This window comes from Theobroma cacao, chromosome 2, assembly GCF_053813885.1.
Source record: "Theobroma cacao isolate CCN51 chromosome 2, ASM5381388v1, whole genome shotgun sequence".
NCBI lineage: Eukaryota > Viridiplantae > Streptophyta > Magnoliopsida > Malvales > Malvaceae > Theobroma > Theobroma cacao.
Genome location: NC_142640.1, coordinates 48262293 through 48276975, shown reverse-complemented (window position 1 = coordinate 48276975; position 14683 = coordinate 48262293). Strand labels below are relative to the sequence as shown.

The window sequence follows — 14683 nt, the reverse complement described above, 5'->3', positions numbered from 1 at the left end:
ATATGGGTCTGACAGATTGAGAAATCATGGTCCAATCTCCAACTGCCCTCCCCACACCGCCAACCCAAATGGTACGTTTGGTTGGGGAAGAAGATATTGGAATTGGAAGTAGTAACAAAAAGCAAAAAACAGTCCATTTGAGACGCGAATACTTGGCCTCCCGGGATTGAGTGGATGTCACCGAACATTATTTATTTATTTAATAATTTTAATTGAAAAAAAATGAAAAATGGAAAGTACTGGTACTATTAAACGGCGCTCTCTTTCATCTTTTATGTGAATCCGTTCTCGACTGAGTGTCTACTTTTTGCAGATTCTCTAGAATTCCCAACTTCCCAGAAAAAAGAAAGAAAGAAAATCCCGGAAAATCACATTCTTTTCTATTCCGGGAAAGGAAACCAGAGAAATAAAATAAACAATCTTTTTTTAAATGTGTATGAAGAAACGGTGAACTCGGTGTGACTCATTTACTATAAAGAAGAAAAGAAACCGACTCTTGGCGTGACTTGGTGAGTAAAGTCGCCATCAGTGCAAAAAAATCTTTCTTCTCTAGTTGGTTTAGATTTATTTGTAAATTCTGGAATCTGGGTATTGTTTGTTTTGCCAGTTTGTTATCTGGGTAACCATCATTTTTCTTATTGTTGGATTTGTTTTGGTTTTTTTTTTTGGGGGGCGGGGGGTAAAAGTGGTCGCTTTAGATCCAAATAAGGTGTTAGAATAGAGGTTTTGGTAAGTTTAGTGTTATTTTTTTGGTTTCTGTTTAATTTTGTTCTGTTGTTAAAGGTGGTGCAAGTTTTCATTTTTTTAATGTGATCTTTATTTGTTTTGGTAATGTTGGGTCATTGAGGATCAAAATTTTGTGTTTTTATTGTTTGTTGAATGTAAAAGGTGTTTGTTTTGATCTTTAAAGATACTATGTTATAGCTTTATGTTGGATTTTTGTATTGGTTTTTCTGAAAACTGACAAGAGTTCACTAAATAAAGAAAAAGCTAATTAGTTTGTTTGCTATTGCTTGATTCTACTCTTTCTTTGGTACTTTTTACACTAAATGTCTGACAATTTCCTTGAGTATTTAATGTGAAAAATGAGATATTAGTGACTAGTACCACCGATAATCGTGACAGTTACCAATCCTAGGAGATAATAAATATGTATTGCTGTAATCTTTTATGATGACGATCTGAATAGCTGCTTGCCTTGCTCTTATCATTGTGGAGTTTGATGCTTTGGTTGCACTTTCATGGATTATTATGATATTAAAGTTTAACAAAGATTCTCATTTATCATCTTAATTTTTCTTTCATTTAGTGCAAAAAGAGTAGGTGAAATCTTTTATTTCCATAAAACTCTTACTGCTGTATCCATCCTTCAAGAACTGGATGAGATGCTCTTTCTTTTTTTTTTTTTTTTACTTTATATTTTCATGTTTAAAGTTATACAAGAGGAGAGCATAAGTGACTTGAATCTTAGATTTTACCTAAACTGCCATCATGCCTTTTAACTGATGTAATGCCAAGTCGTCTGTTGAAAAACTTAGAATTATGTACGCAAGGCATCTCGATGATTCATTTCCTGACCTTATACCGAAGGTTGAAGTCACTTAGAAGGTCAATATATTTTTTTATTAAACATCGTGTTAAGAACAATTGAGCACATGTGGGAGTAACAGATAAAGTCAGGGTGATTATCATTGCCTTCTAATGTGTCTGTGGCATCAAGTGACACAATCTTGACGTTTATAGATGACATGAGATTATCTTAGTTTTGCCAATGAATTTTGTTCTCTTACTTTAGTTTCAGTTTTGTTGTTGATTGACATTGTGATTGTTTTCTTATTGTACATATGCAACTTTTATTTAGAAATGATATACAGAAGATAAATGTCTGTCTTGCTTTCCAGCTGAAAGAATATCTGCCTTAGATTGGATGAAAATCTAGTTAGTTGATGTGCTTCACAGGCATACTGTAGCATTGAATCCTTTTCAGTGTCCCAAAGGGCACAGCTATTCTTTAATTGTTTCTCTGCACTACGTATTTATTTATTTATTTATTTATTTATTTTGTTTACTGTATCAGAGGTAGCTGTCATTTTCAATGGCTCAAGATGCTTCTAGTTTTGAATCACACCATAAGAAACCAGGTCTCTTAAAAGATCAAGTACGGCTGGTGAAGCGAAAGGGCTGTGATCGCCATGAGATTGTTCCAATCCAAGATCCTTTGTCTTTTGAGAAGGGGTTCTTTATTGTTATCCGTGCATGCCAACTGTTAGCACAGAAAAATGATGGAATAATATTAGTAGGATTAGCAGGTCCTTCTGGAGCAGGGAAGACTGTATTTACAGAAAAGATACTCAACTTCATGCCCAGCATTGCTATTATATCAATGGACAATTATAATGATTCTAGTCGAATAGTTGATGGAAACTTTGATGGTAATTCATCTTTTCTCCCATTTTACTGTCCTTTTGCAAAATGGTACTTTTGGAAGTTATTATACTCAGGAAGTAGCTACACCATTAAAAATGTCTTGACACCACTTTCTGGAGTAGTTTTTTAAATTTTTTCTTGTTCTTTTATTTTTTAAAATTAATTGATAACTTTGTATAAAGGCCTATGCTCTGACATGATTGGATTGACCATGATTTCTCTTTTTGTTTTTGTTTTGTGAACAATGACCTATTGAGAACCACTGAAAGGTGCTGTTCATTAGTGCAAGAATGTACGTATAATTATGTTAAAATGATCAAGGAAATTACTTCAATGATGTAAGTTCAACTATGGGCTAGTATGATAGCAGATGGGATGATTTTTTATTACCACTTTAACATTAAAAGCTGTTCCTGATTGACATTAAGGTCTTGGTTTGCCAAACTAATCCATTTACACAGAGTAAATAGAATGTGTCTTGCCCGACATCAAGTCCAGAAGCTGTGTATACTCTTGAGGATGTTAGTTGATGTGAGGTATGCATGTGCTTTTGGAAAAATTTTCAGCGAAACATCAAGTCCAGAAGCTCTGTGTGTGTGTGTGTGTTTAGTGAAAATATTTTGTGTTTACCATCAAACTTCGCTATGAAACTTCGCTGTGTTTACCATCAAACTTCGCTATGAAATTTTCAAAGGATAAACTCCCATTCATAGTTGAAAGCTATGAAAATATTTTAATTACTTATTTGTGCTTTATTCTTGAAAAAGCGCTACTAGTTTTTAGGTTCTGTAAAGCAATGCTGATATATTGTTTAGCATATGCACCATCTGGTGATGGTTGAATCTATGAATTTTGTGTATCTTAGTCTTGAAATTTCCAAATTTGCACCATTAATCCTTTTATTAATGAATTAACTCTCTACTAGCTTTTTGAGTAATATGTGCACTTTTTTTTTGTCTGTGTTTGTGATTATCTTCTTAATTCCATTGTCTTTTGTTGCCATCCCTTTTCATCATTCTGTTGATACATATGCTGTGCACATCTGGAATTTGTCTGCCTGTTTCTGTAGGGTGCAGTCAATTGGTTGTTACTATTATTTAAGTATCCTGGGTGTGAGGAATATCAATTTTCAATTGCCTTTGGTGACACATTGAAGTGCTAAACAAATTTCCTTGTTTGAAGAGCTTAGCCTCTGTTCTGGCTTTGGTGCCCTTAGAGCATGTAATTGGATTTCACTTGTGGTGGGGAACCCTATTAATGAGTTAAAGGCTTTCGAAGGTCTACATCAGTGGTTTTAGGTATTTATCCTTTGAATCTAGGGCACTTTTTGGTAGGTTTCTTTTGGACAACACAGTTTGTTTGGCAGACGGTTTTCTTCCATCCTTTCAACTTTCATTGCATGGATTGACCTATTTTCTTACATTAGCTTCTGTGCCTAAGCCTTTCCAACTTTGGATGATTGATTGATCAAAACCTCTTCAGAATCAAACTGTTTAAGTCTCCAGTGTTTATGTTCTCTGGGTGTTGCATATCTTGGATGATTCAGCTTGTCTGTTTTGTAAACTTCGACTCATACCTGCCTTCCATTTTGAGTTGTTTTTCTTGTTATCTTTTTTTCTGTGTTCAAATATGGTGTAGTATATGAATGTCCTTGAGTGTGCTTTATTTTTATAGGAATGAGATCTAAGACATCAATAGAAAGAGCATCTGTTTTAATTTTTTGTTTGAATATCTATATTGTTGGGAAGTCAAAGTTAAGGATTTTAACTGAAAGCAAGCAAAGCAAATGACAACCTTCTGATTCTTGTAAACAACAGATCCACGCTTGACAGATTATGATACATTGCTCCAGAATGTTCATGATTTAAAGCAAGGGAAGGAAGTCCAGGTTCCAATCTATGATTTCAAGACTAGTTCCCGAACAGGATACAGGTTGAACACTGCTTCATTTAGTGCATATCAGTACTATCATTTGCTTATAAAGCTGTTAAGGATTAAGTTTTTGCCGGTATGCCAAAGGAAAAGTAATGGTAACAGTAATAACATTGAATTGTGAATTGTAGAAGTAGTTGATCAATATAGTATTAATCCATAGTATAAAATCAATTAGATTTTTAATCAGATGGTCTGTAGTGCTTTCATATTTGGCTGCTAGATTTTATATTTAATCTAGCACATATACATGACAGGACCCTTGAAGTTCCAAGCTCCCGCATTGTAATTATTGAGGGCATTTATGCTTTGAGTGAAAAGTTACGACCTATGATGGATCTTCGAGTATCTGTTACAGGGGGAGTTCACTTTGACCTTGTTAAACGAGTCTTACGAGACATACAGCGTGCTGGCCAAGAACCTGAAGAAATAATCCATCAAATATCTGAAACTGTATGTTCAGCTCCCTTTCTTTGGTTGAAATTTATTACCACAGAGTGAGAAAAGGCTTAGTTTGTTGTTTTGTAAATCTTATGAACCTACTTTAATGCATTTCAGTGCATCATTGTTGTTTTCCGGTAGAACTCAGCATGTTCTATGTTATACAGGTATATCCAATGTACAAGGCCTTTATTGAGCCAGATCTCCAAACAGCACATATAAAAATCATTAACAAGTTCAATCCATTTACAGGATTTCAAAGTCCCACTTATATTTTAAAGGTTACTATTTGCACTGACTTTTTTGCTTGTTCCTCTATGTTACAATACTTTTAAAGTTGCTGGTGACTATACTTGTTGCTATCCCAGTAGCTATGTCCATAGCTGCTCTGGCATCTCAGTTTTTCTGTTTATTGTAGTCAGCAAGGAAGTTTACAGTGGATCAAATTAAGAGTGTTGTATCTGAAGAACATGCAGAAACAGAGGAGCAGACTTATGATATATATCTTCTACCTCCTGGTGAAGATCCAGAATCTTGCCAATCATATCTGCGGATGCGGAATAAAGATGGAAAATACAGTCTCATGTTTGAGGTTTGTCCCTCATATTTCATCTCTTGTTATCATGAGTTTAGGTCCTACAGATTTGAGTTCATATTTTCAGATATGATTGACGATATCACTGGTCCTATAATTAATGTATTACAAGAGTTAAGATTGTTGTAGGAATCTGGAGGAACCCTTGTAGATACATTGGGAAAACATGTATTTGTCTAGTTCTAAAATATAGTCTAGTTCTAAAAAAGCATAAATTTAAGATGCTTGACACTAATGAGCATATTTCAATAAACATAATTGTCATAAAAAAACCACCTGCCACTCGAATGGATTGAATTCTTTGGTTTTTTTTATCATGTTTTTTCGTTGTGCTTGATACCTCACCTTTCTCCTCTGGTGTATGTTTGTTAAAACCATACCAACTGATGAAAATTTCATTTGATGGTTTGTGATTCTCATTTTCAGGAATGGGTGACGGATAGTCCATTTGTCATATCTCCAAGGATTACATTTGAAGTTAGTGTGCGTCTTCTTGGTGGACTAATGGCCTTGGGTTATACAATAGCTGCCATCCTTAAAAGAAACAGCCATGTATTCTCTGATGATAGAGTTTGTGTGAAAATTGATTGGCTAGAACAGCTAAATCGTCAATATCTTCAGGTACTTATTAAGAATCTGAAATCTTCTTCTGAGAAAGTACTAGGATGGTGTTTTAGTAGTTTCAAAACTTCCTTCAGTTGAAAACTCATTCCTGATTTTCTAGTTTCTATAAATGTTTATAATTTTCTTCATATATTTTGCCTTTTGTTCACACAAATTATGTTTTATCTACTTTGCCTGTAATGATTCCCGCAAATTTTTTTTTCCATTATGTGAATTAACCTTCTTTCTGATGATTTTTATGTAATTGTCAATATATCCTTTGGAAGGGTGAAAACTTTTGAGTGTGGATTCATATGAAACACGGCATAGATGCTTCATAAGTGCCATTTATCTTTCTTGGAAGTGGCCAAATTAACATTTTAACTTGTGCTTTATATTTAGGAGGAGCTCAGATAATCATGTGAGGAATTTGATGATTTACTATATCAATTAAAACATCGGTCATATTTCTTGTGTCAAAATATCACTATAATTTGCAATTTAAGCTAATATTAAACTTTTTTTTTCGTAGTTTGTTCGTAGGCTACTACTAACCACTGTGTTTTAACATTCTTAAATAGGTGCAAGGAAGAGATCGCTTAGTTGTAAAATGTGTTGCAGAGCAGCTTGGTTTGGAAGGTTCATACATTCCACGTACCTATATTGAACAAATCCAATTGGAAAAGCTTGTAAATGAGGTTATGGTATGACAAGTCCCAAAAGCTTGTGATGTGTTTTTCAATTTTAGTAGCTCTCATCTAATAGTTGGACAGGCCCTGCCGGAGGATTTGAAGACAAAGCTCAGCCTAGATGAGGATCTGGTGTCAAGCCCAAAAGAAGCTCTCTTAAGAGCCTCTGCAGATAGGGTTGCCTTGAGAAATAAGCACCTCAAAAGGTGCAAATATCTGATACACATCTTCTGTCTGCAGCATGAGAATGTTATTTCATGGCCCTTTTCATGTGTATTTAACTAATAGAGTGATGCATGATAACATAAACAGTGGTATGTCACATTCATATTCAACTCAAAGGGAGAAGAATATACCCCACTTTGCTGGATATAGTGTGAACAACCGGAGGTTTGATGAGAGAAATTCAGACTCAGCTCTAGCACACCAGGTTTTTAAGTAGTTCTTTTAGCTTTGTACTTGATCTTTTACTAATATTTGTTTAAATGCTGTGGCAACTAATCTCTCCTGTATTATTCTTCTGCCCTGTGCAGGGAGTCATTACTCAGCTTTCAGATCAGATATCCTCTCTGAATGATAGGATGGATGAGTTTACAACCCGGGTCGAAGAGTTGAATTCCAAGTTAACCATCAAGAGAAGTAGTTCCAGCCAACAAAACTTGGCTTTTCAAGCGGATCCTTGCAATGGCTCTGCTCCAACTTCTTACTTCATCAATGGTTTAGGCAATGGTTCCATAATGCCCAATTCCTCATCTTCCTCCCAGCTGGCTAAGGATTCACCTTTAATCGAAGAGGTACTGTGGCTGGTCTCTTTAAGCCCTCTTATTTAAGTTTACAGATCAACAGAAGAGACCTGCATATGATCTAGATTGCTGGCAACAAGAGTCAAGACATTTGAGGTTCCTTTCAATTCTGGGAAAAGTTAGAAATTTTTAGGCATGGATCATATAAAATCTCCGTTAAGGGCTGATTTTGGTTGTCAAGGGACCAAGGGAATTGTGTCTTTGACATAATTTTGAAACACCAATGGCTAGAAACGACTTAAATATTGTTCATAGCACCTATTCAATTAAGCCTATATCTGCTCAAGTATATTTATTCATTTCAAGTTTCAGAGTCAGCTGCTATCCCTAAAATTTTTGTGCTCTATATCTATGAAGCAGATATCCATTGTTGCAAGGGGACAACGCCAAATCATGCACCAGTTAGACAACCTTAGTAATCTCCTTCATGAGAGACTTGGAGAGAGGTCTCAGCAAGCAAGTACAAGAAGGAAAAACATGGTGGCTGATGCAGAGCCTATCAAAGTTCCTCTAGTTCTAACAACATTGGTAATTGGCGGTCTAGGAATCTTCTTATACAGGGGCTTTTTAACCCGAGACTGATTCGAACCTCTGGAATATTTTTCACGTTTTCTTGTCCTTTTATAAGATTTTCTTTTGTCCCTCCAAGTGTTTTTGCAGCATTACTCTTCTACTCGGGAAAGACAGTCAAAAACTGATCATTAAGAGCTAACTGGGGGCAAACAAAACAATGCTTTCAAGCTTTCTCTTTGAGGGTTGTAAAAGAAGGGTGCTCTGGCTAATTTTTTTTTCTTCCATTTGTTTCACTTTGTGGGGGACTTCCTAGCCATATTGGCAAATGCTATTTTAGCCAGTTGTGACATTCTCTAGTTATAAATTAATAGTTATTTCTAGAGTAAAATTATGTAATCATTTTCACTTCCATGTGGATGATACGCATCTCCCTCTTTCAGTCTCATATGAAAACAATTTCGGCTACTTTGGACCTTCACATCAGATCCTCATCCAGGCTGAGATTAGCCAGTGCCATACTTATTCCAAGTTCCTCTTGTCTAGTCGGTTTTGGCTCAAATGAATATTTGGTTTTAATTATTAATCAATGAAGAATGAGAATGCTTTGCTGTTTCCCTTGGAGAGAGATAAAATAGAGAATAAAGAAAAGAACCTTGAGAGAGAAAAATATTTTTTTGATATTTTTTAAAGTAAATTATTAATATTTAGTTTTAAGTGTTAAAGATGTAAAATTTTAGCTCATTGATAAAGTGACAGTATTTGGTGAGCAGACAATGTATAATATAAATTTGATACACTTATAATTTTTGTACACTACTGACTTATCAAATGTTGTCACGCATTAATGAGATAAAAAATTTTAAAAATTTAAAATTAAATATTAATAATTTTTTAAAAATATATAAAAATAAAAAATTTCTTTATCTCTCCAACTCTCTCAGAACCATTCTTTTCTTGTTCTCTCCCTTTTATCTATCTCCAACTCTATCATCTTTTACTTTTCTCTTTCTTTCTTTAAAAATATGTTCGATAAAATTATGCAACCTCAAAAGTAATAAGATAATTAAATATTTCAAGATAATTTTTATATGTCGAAATTTAGTGATATATTTTTTTAAGTGATTTCTTCATTTGAATTTCTCCTCTTTCAACAAAAACTCAAAATACCCTATCAAATCAATCTGGTTTCAGCATTTCAACATCTGGTCTTAGCAATTTCTCTCTTAGGGTTCTAGAAAAATGCAATGTTTTGATTTGAATTCCTATTCTTTGAACAAAATCTTGAACTCTCTTATCAAATTTCTCAACTTCTAATTTGTTAGGGTTTCAACAACCTCTCTCTTGGAGTTTCAAAATTTTTTTATTTTGGATGCTTGGTGAAGAACAAGAAAACAATCTTGAAAGAGATTTTTAAGGAATAAGTGAGAATATTTTATTTTTTGTTTAATTAATCATTGAAAAACTTTTAATATTTAATTTAATTCAAAAATTTTAGTTTTATCTCTGAAATGGACAGTAGTGATCATAGTAAATAAAGTAGCTTGTCAATGAAAAATTATATAAATAGTCTAAAAAAAATTTCTAAATATACTTGGTAAAAATTGGTCATTGGTTTTTTTTAGTAATCTTGAGAATGCAGGTATAACTAGTGACTTGTAAAAATATAGCTATCAATAAATAAATAAAGTAAAATTATTTTTAGCTATTAATAAAATAAATAAAAGTAAAATTATTTTTGATTGGGAATCCGTGGATCTTAATCAATAAGAGATAAGATAGATTATTTTTGACAAGATAAGATAGATTATTTTTAATAAGATAAAATAAATTATTTGACATATAACAAAAGGAGAGTCATTATCTTATTCAGTAATAGATAAAATAAATCTTGATAAATAAAAGTCTTTACCGTTATGTTTTTTGTATTGGAAATATGTGTGACACTACTTAGATTGGTATGTATCTTTATAGTTTCTTTGATGTATTTCGATTATTTAAATTGGTATCTATCTATTTCTATTGTTTTTAAATCTAATTTCTTTTAAATAGGGACGTAATTTGTGCATTGGAAATATGTGCCACTTTCAATCACCTAGAATTCTTGTTGTGTCCGGACTAAGTTTCTGTGATGTAACCAAATTACTTAAACTAGCTCTTCCTTTAGTTTCTGAAATCTAAATTTCTTTTTAAATAGTGACGTAAATAGGTTGTTGTTATATGAGTTTTCACTTGTACCTAATCTAATAATATAAGGTTCGGTATCACCCTTAAGATATATATATATATATATATATATATATATATATATATATATGGGGTTTATATACACTACCAATTCATCAAATCATACCACATCATCACAATGATAATTTTAAAATTTGTAAGGACGTGAAATTAAATATTAAAACATTTTTAATAATTAATAAAGTAAAAAATAAAATATTTTTATTTCTCCCCAAACCCTCTTTCACATTTTTAGATTTCATTGTTGTTCTTCCTCAAATCCTAAAATCCTATTGAAACCTTAAGAGAGAGTGAGAAATTTGGTAAGAATATTTTTTTTATTGGAAAAATAGGAATCAAACCCTACAATCATATGATTGTATTTTTAAAGAAAATTTTTAATATATAATCAGAAGGAGTTGGAGAGAGAAAAAAAATTATTTTATGAATTTTTAAAGAAAATTTTTAATATTTAATTTTATCTTATATATATTTTTAAAGAAATTTTTTAATGTTTAGTTTTAAATCCTTACAAATTTTAAATATATCATTATGATGATGTAGCATGATTTGGTGAACTGATCTATACACTGTTAGTGTATCAAATATAAACATATATATATATATATATTAATCAAATAAATTAATTAGGTATTTAACAAATTAAATAACTAAATATCATATAAAAATTAATTATTTATATAATGTTTCAAAAATTTGTAATTTGTGGGATTTAAATTTTTATCCTTGCATACCTTTAACACAAGCTTTCCTATGTTAACCAACTTCTTTTTTTTTACTAATAAATATAAAATTAATTTTATATGATTTTTTGTTATTTAAGTTATTTAATTGGGATATAAATATGTTGTTGTTATATGGGTACCTGTGAGTACTTAGCTAACTTGATAACATAGGGTTCAAATGTGTTTTTTTTTTTTTTTTGAAAAGTAACTTTATCTTTGGTTATGAGGTGGATTAGGGTAAGGCTTTTAAAAGTCGACATGGATTCGGGTAGGTTTCGAGTATCACCTTTAGAATGCCTTAACGGGTTCAGGTACTCTACATTTGGTTATGGAGCAGATTAGGGTAAGGCTTTTAAAAGTCAACACGGGTTATGGGGCGAATTAGGGTAAGGCTTTTAAAAGCCAACATGGACTTAATTAAGTTTCAAGTATCACCTTAAGATTATATATAATCTTACAAAATTTTTAGATTTAGTGAAATTTGAACCTTTGTTCTCTTTACCTTTAAGATAATCCTTACCATCTTAATCAACTTACATTATTATAAACTAATAAATGTAAAATTAATTTATATTAGTTGAACTATGGTGCAAATTTAAACAAGTAAAATTCGTCTTAAGTATTTAATGAATTCAAATAATTAACAAATAGTGTTTTACTATTAGAATTCAGTTTTGGATAATGTTTTGCAACTTTAGGTGGGTTTTAATAGAGTTTGGATACCTTCATAGTTAAATGATTTTGGGTCGAGTAACTTAAAAATAACAGTACCCTACCCTTTTACATATATATTTTGGATAGTGTTTTATGATCTTGTTTGAGTTTTAATAGAATTCAGATACTTTATTAATTAAATGAATTTGGGATTGGGTAGCTCAAAAAAGCAGGTACCTTGCCCATTTATATCCCTAGTTTTAAATGCCATTAACATTAAGTGTTTACATAGTGCCATACTTAAAGTCTAAATTCCTCTTGTTTGATAGATTTTGGCTCAAATTAGTTCTAGGTTTTATATATTAATGAATAATGACACAATTACTTACCTAGGAGGATTCAATTGTCTTTTTGGAATAGGTATATATGTTTAATTAAAAATTGGAATGCATGTATATATAGAGTTTTTTTATGTCGTCCCACCTCTAAAGGTTTTTGACATTGTGAACCTGAGTTGGAGAGCAGAAAAGTGCTTGTTTATAAAGATTTACGTTGATTTCGTCCAGAAGCTGGAACATATGGTTTCTTCATTCGAATTTTCGCCTAGCAGAATAGATTGCCATAAGGTCCTGCGCCGGAGAGGGCATTCAGATATAATCAGTAACTTGCCAGACAATGTAATTGAAAGCATCCTTGGTAGATTGCCGATTCGAGATGCAGTGAGAACAAGTATCCTATCAAGAAGTTGGAGGTACAAGTGGACTGCGCTTCCTAATCTTGTATTCGATGTTATAGATGCTGACCGTTCTATTTTTCGCTTGAACAACAATGCCTCTCAGTTCGAGGATGACGATGAACTTGTTAAGGTTATTTACAGGATTCTTTGTCAGCACAAAAGCCCCATACTCAAGTTTCGCCTCCTAATCCAAAGCATGAGAAGCTATCCCGATGTTGATCAATGGATTAATTTCTTATCGAGGAACGGTATTAGGGAAATCAACCTCGAGTGTCTCAAGGAAGACCGGTATAAAATCCATTCTAGCTTGTTTTCGTGTGCAAACCTGAGGCAGCTGAGGCTTCAGCATTGCGTAATCCCATCACCTCCTCCGACGTTCAATGGATTCAACTGCCTTACTCGCCTTATAGTTTACAGTGTTACAGTCAACAATGAAGGGTTTGAGAATCTCGTTGCTAGATGCCCCCAACTTAACCAGTTGTACCTGATTTGTGTGGATGGTCTTGATAGACTGAACATTGATCATGCTCCCAAGCTGCAATCTTTGTTATTTGTTGGCAGTCTCAAATATATCTGCTTGAAGAACACCCCAAGTTTATCGCATGTGACAATTTCTTTGTCTCAACTGCCTGATATGAATGAGAATCTTTGGAATAATGGGGGATCAATCTCTTTGATCAACAACCTAGATTGCTTATCCAATCTTAAGAGTATTGTAGCAGGATTCTATTCTTTGAAGGTAAAATTTCCATTTTGTTATATTAATATAAACATCTATCTTTGTTGCTTAAAACATCTTGATGCATATTTTTTATTTCCATATTTTTTTGGGGGTGAAGTTCCTTGCTGAATGCAGGGCTAGAAAGAGGCTTCCATCAACATTTATCCATTTACGGTCCATTTACATCTCTATGCTAATGTTTGAAGACGTTGATTCACTGTCTTGCGTTGTTGGCTTGATTACAAGTTCACCAAATCTACATAAACTTGTTGTCACGGTGAGTTTCTATAATATTATTCTCTTCAATCATGTCACCATAACTATTTTGAGCTATATAATGAGATCAATTTTGTGATCATCCACAGACATGTACTAATTCAGCAGCAGAGATGGAAACAGCGACAGAGTATTTGGAAGGAGAAAGCCGCTCCATTGGTGGTTTGATGAAATTGAGATATGTTGTAATGAAGCAGATATCAGGTTTGGGGCCTGAGATGGAGTTGATGAAGTTGATACTTGCCAAGTCACCATCGCTTAAGCAAATGAAAATTGAACCCGACAAAACAGTTGATATCTCCAGTGAATCAAGGATATTGAAGGACTTGGTACGATTTCCTAGAGCTTCAAGAATTGCAGAAATCATATATCAGAACCAAGATCACAGCCCGGCTGACTGATCAACTCCTTGTTTTCCACTGCCTTTTCATCTCTCTCTCTACATATATATATATATATATATACACACACGCGCGCACGCACACGCGCTTGACACTTTGTAAATAACAAATTAATAAAAAAGAATACTCAAAATACTCTGAAACAATTTAAACAATATCTCTTTCATTTCCTTGTATTTTTCAATTTTTTCTACACTATTTTGTTGTTGCAAAATTTTATAGAAATTTGACAATTTTGCCACATATTGATTGATATCTAATGAATTAACTTTGTTAATATAAAACGCAATCAATCATTAAGTATCGTTTGTAGTCTGTAACTCTACATATTCACAGGATTTGATGTCAAATTTCGAGAATTAAATTTTACTGCAAATCATCTTGGCTGACTTTGGAAACTGCAGCTACGCTCAGCAGCGTGAGATTGATGCTCCTAATCTCAAGTTCCTCAAATGTTTCTATCTGTTTCAAAAATTCCCCACTTCTTGCAATATTCGTCAGTGTTCATGACCGTGATGAAGATTGGGGAGGCTTCCCTTTTATTTGTCTACCTGCTATAGTGTCGATTTTTGAGATCAACGGTACTCTTGTACAAGAGAAGAGTGTTTTGAATCAAAAACACATTGACCAGCTTGGAAAATGTCGCTACTGTTTTTCTGTCAAATTTTGTTAGTTGTTTTTTTCTTTTTGTCATTAATATCTAATTCGTTAAGCCTCTTAGTTTATGTATATGGTAAACTTGCAATTAAATTAAATTTAACTAAAACTCTACTGCAGTAAGATATATACATATATAGTGAAAATTGTCAAAAATAACCTTCGCAGTAAGGTGACTTCAAAATGACCGTCTCTATAATTTTAATTATTTTTAGTCAATGTTTGACATGACTTGATAAGAATACCCTTTAAACTAATTAATTCAA

At 32.8% G+C, this 14683-nt stretch overlaps 2 protein-coding genes across 4 annotated transcripts; both read left to right on the top strand.

Annotated features, from left to right (window-relative positions):
- The first annotated feature begins 226 nt into the window (after positions 1-226).
- Positions 227-8391, top strand: LOC18610124 (Phosphoribulokinase / Uridine kinase family). Of its 3 annotated transcripts, none has more exons than XM_088804105.1 (12): positions 227-509; positions 2078-2432; positions 4245-4359; positions 4617-4812; positions 4968-5081; positions 5219-5392; positions 5822-6016; positions 6580-6702; positions 6793-6893; positions 7000-7117; positions 7221-7481; positions 7851-8391. In XM_088804105.1, the coding sequence occupies exons 2-12, from the start codon at positions 2096-2098 to the stop codon at positions 8070-8072; spliced, it is 1956 nt and encodes a 651-aa protein (XP_088660231.1). In that variant the 5' UTR covers positions 227-509; positions 2078-2095; the 3' UTR covers positions 8073-8391. The 3 variants fall into 3 exon arrangements, with proteins under 3 accessions (XP_088660231.1, XP_007045675.3, XP_007045676.3); XM_007045613.3 differs by having other exon boundaries at positions 229-509; positions 6772-6893; XM_007045614.3 differs by lacking the exon at positions 4968-5081 and having other exon boundaries at positions 229-509; positions 6772-6893.
- A 3813-nt stretch (positions 8392-12204) lies between these two features.
- On the top strand, positions 12205-13760 carry LOC18610123 (F-box/FBD/LRR-repeat protein At1g13570-like). The gene is made up of 3 exons (XM_007045612.3): positions 12205-13101; positions 13202-13360; positions 13449-13760. Exons 1-3 carry the CDS (start codon positions 12205-12207, stop codon positions 13758-13760), a joined length of 1368 nt encoding a protein of 455 aa, XP_007045674.3.
- The last annotated feature ends 923 nt before the right edge of the window (positions 13761-14683 follow it).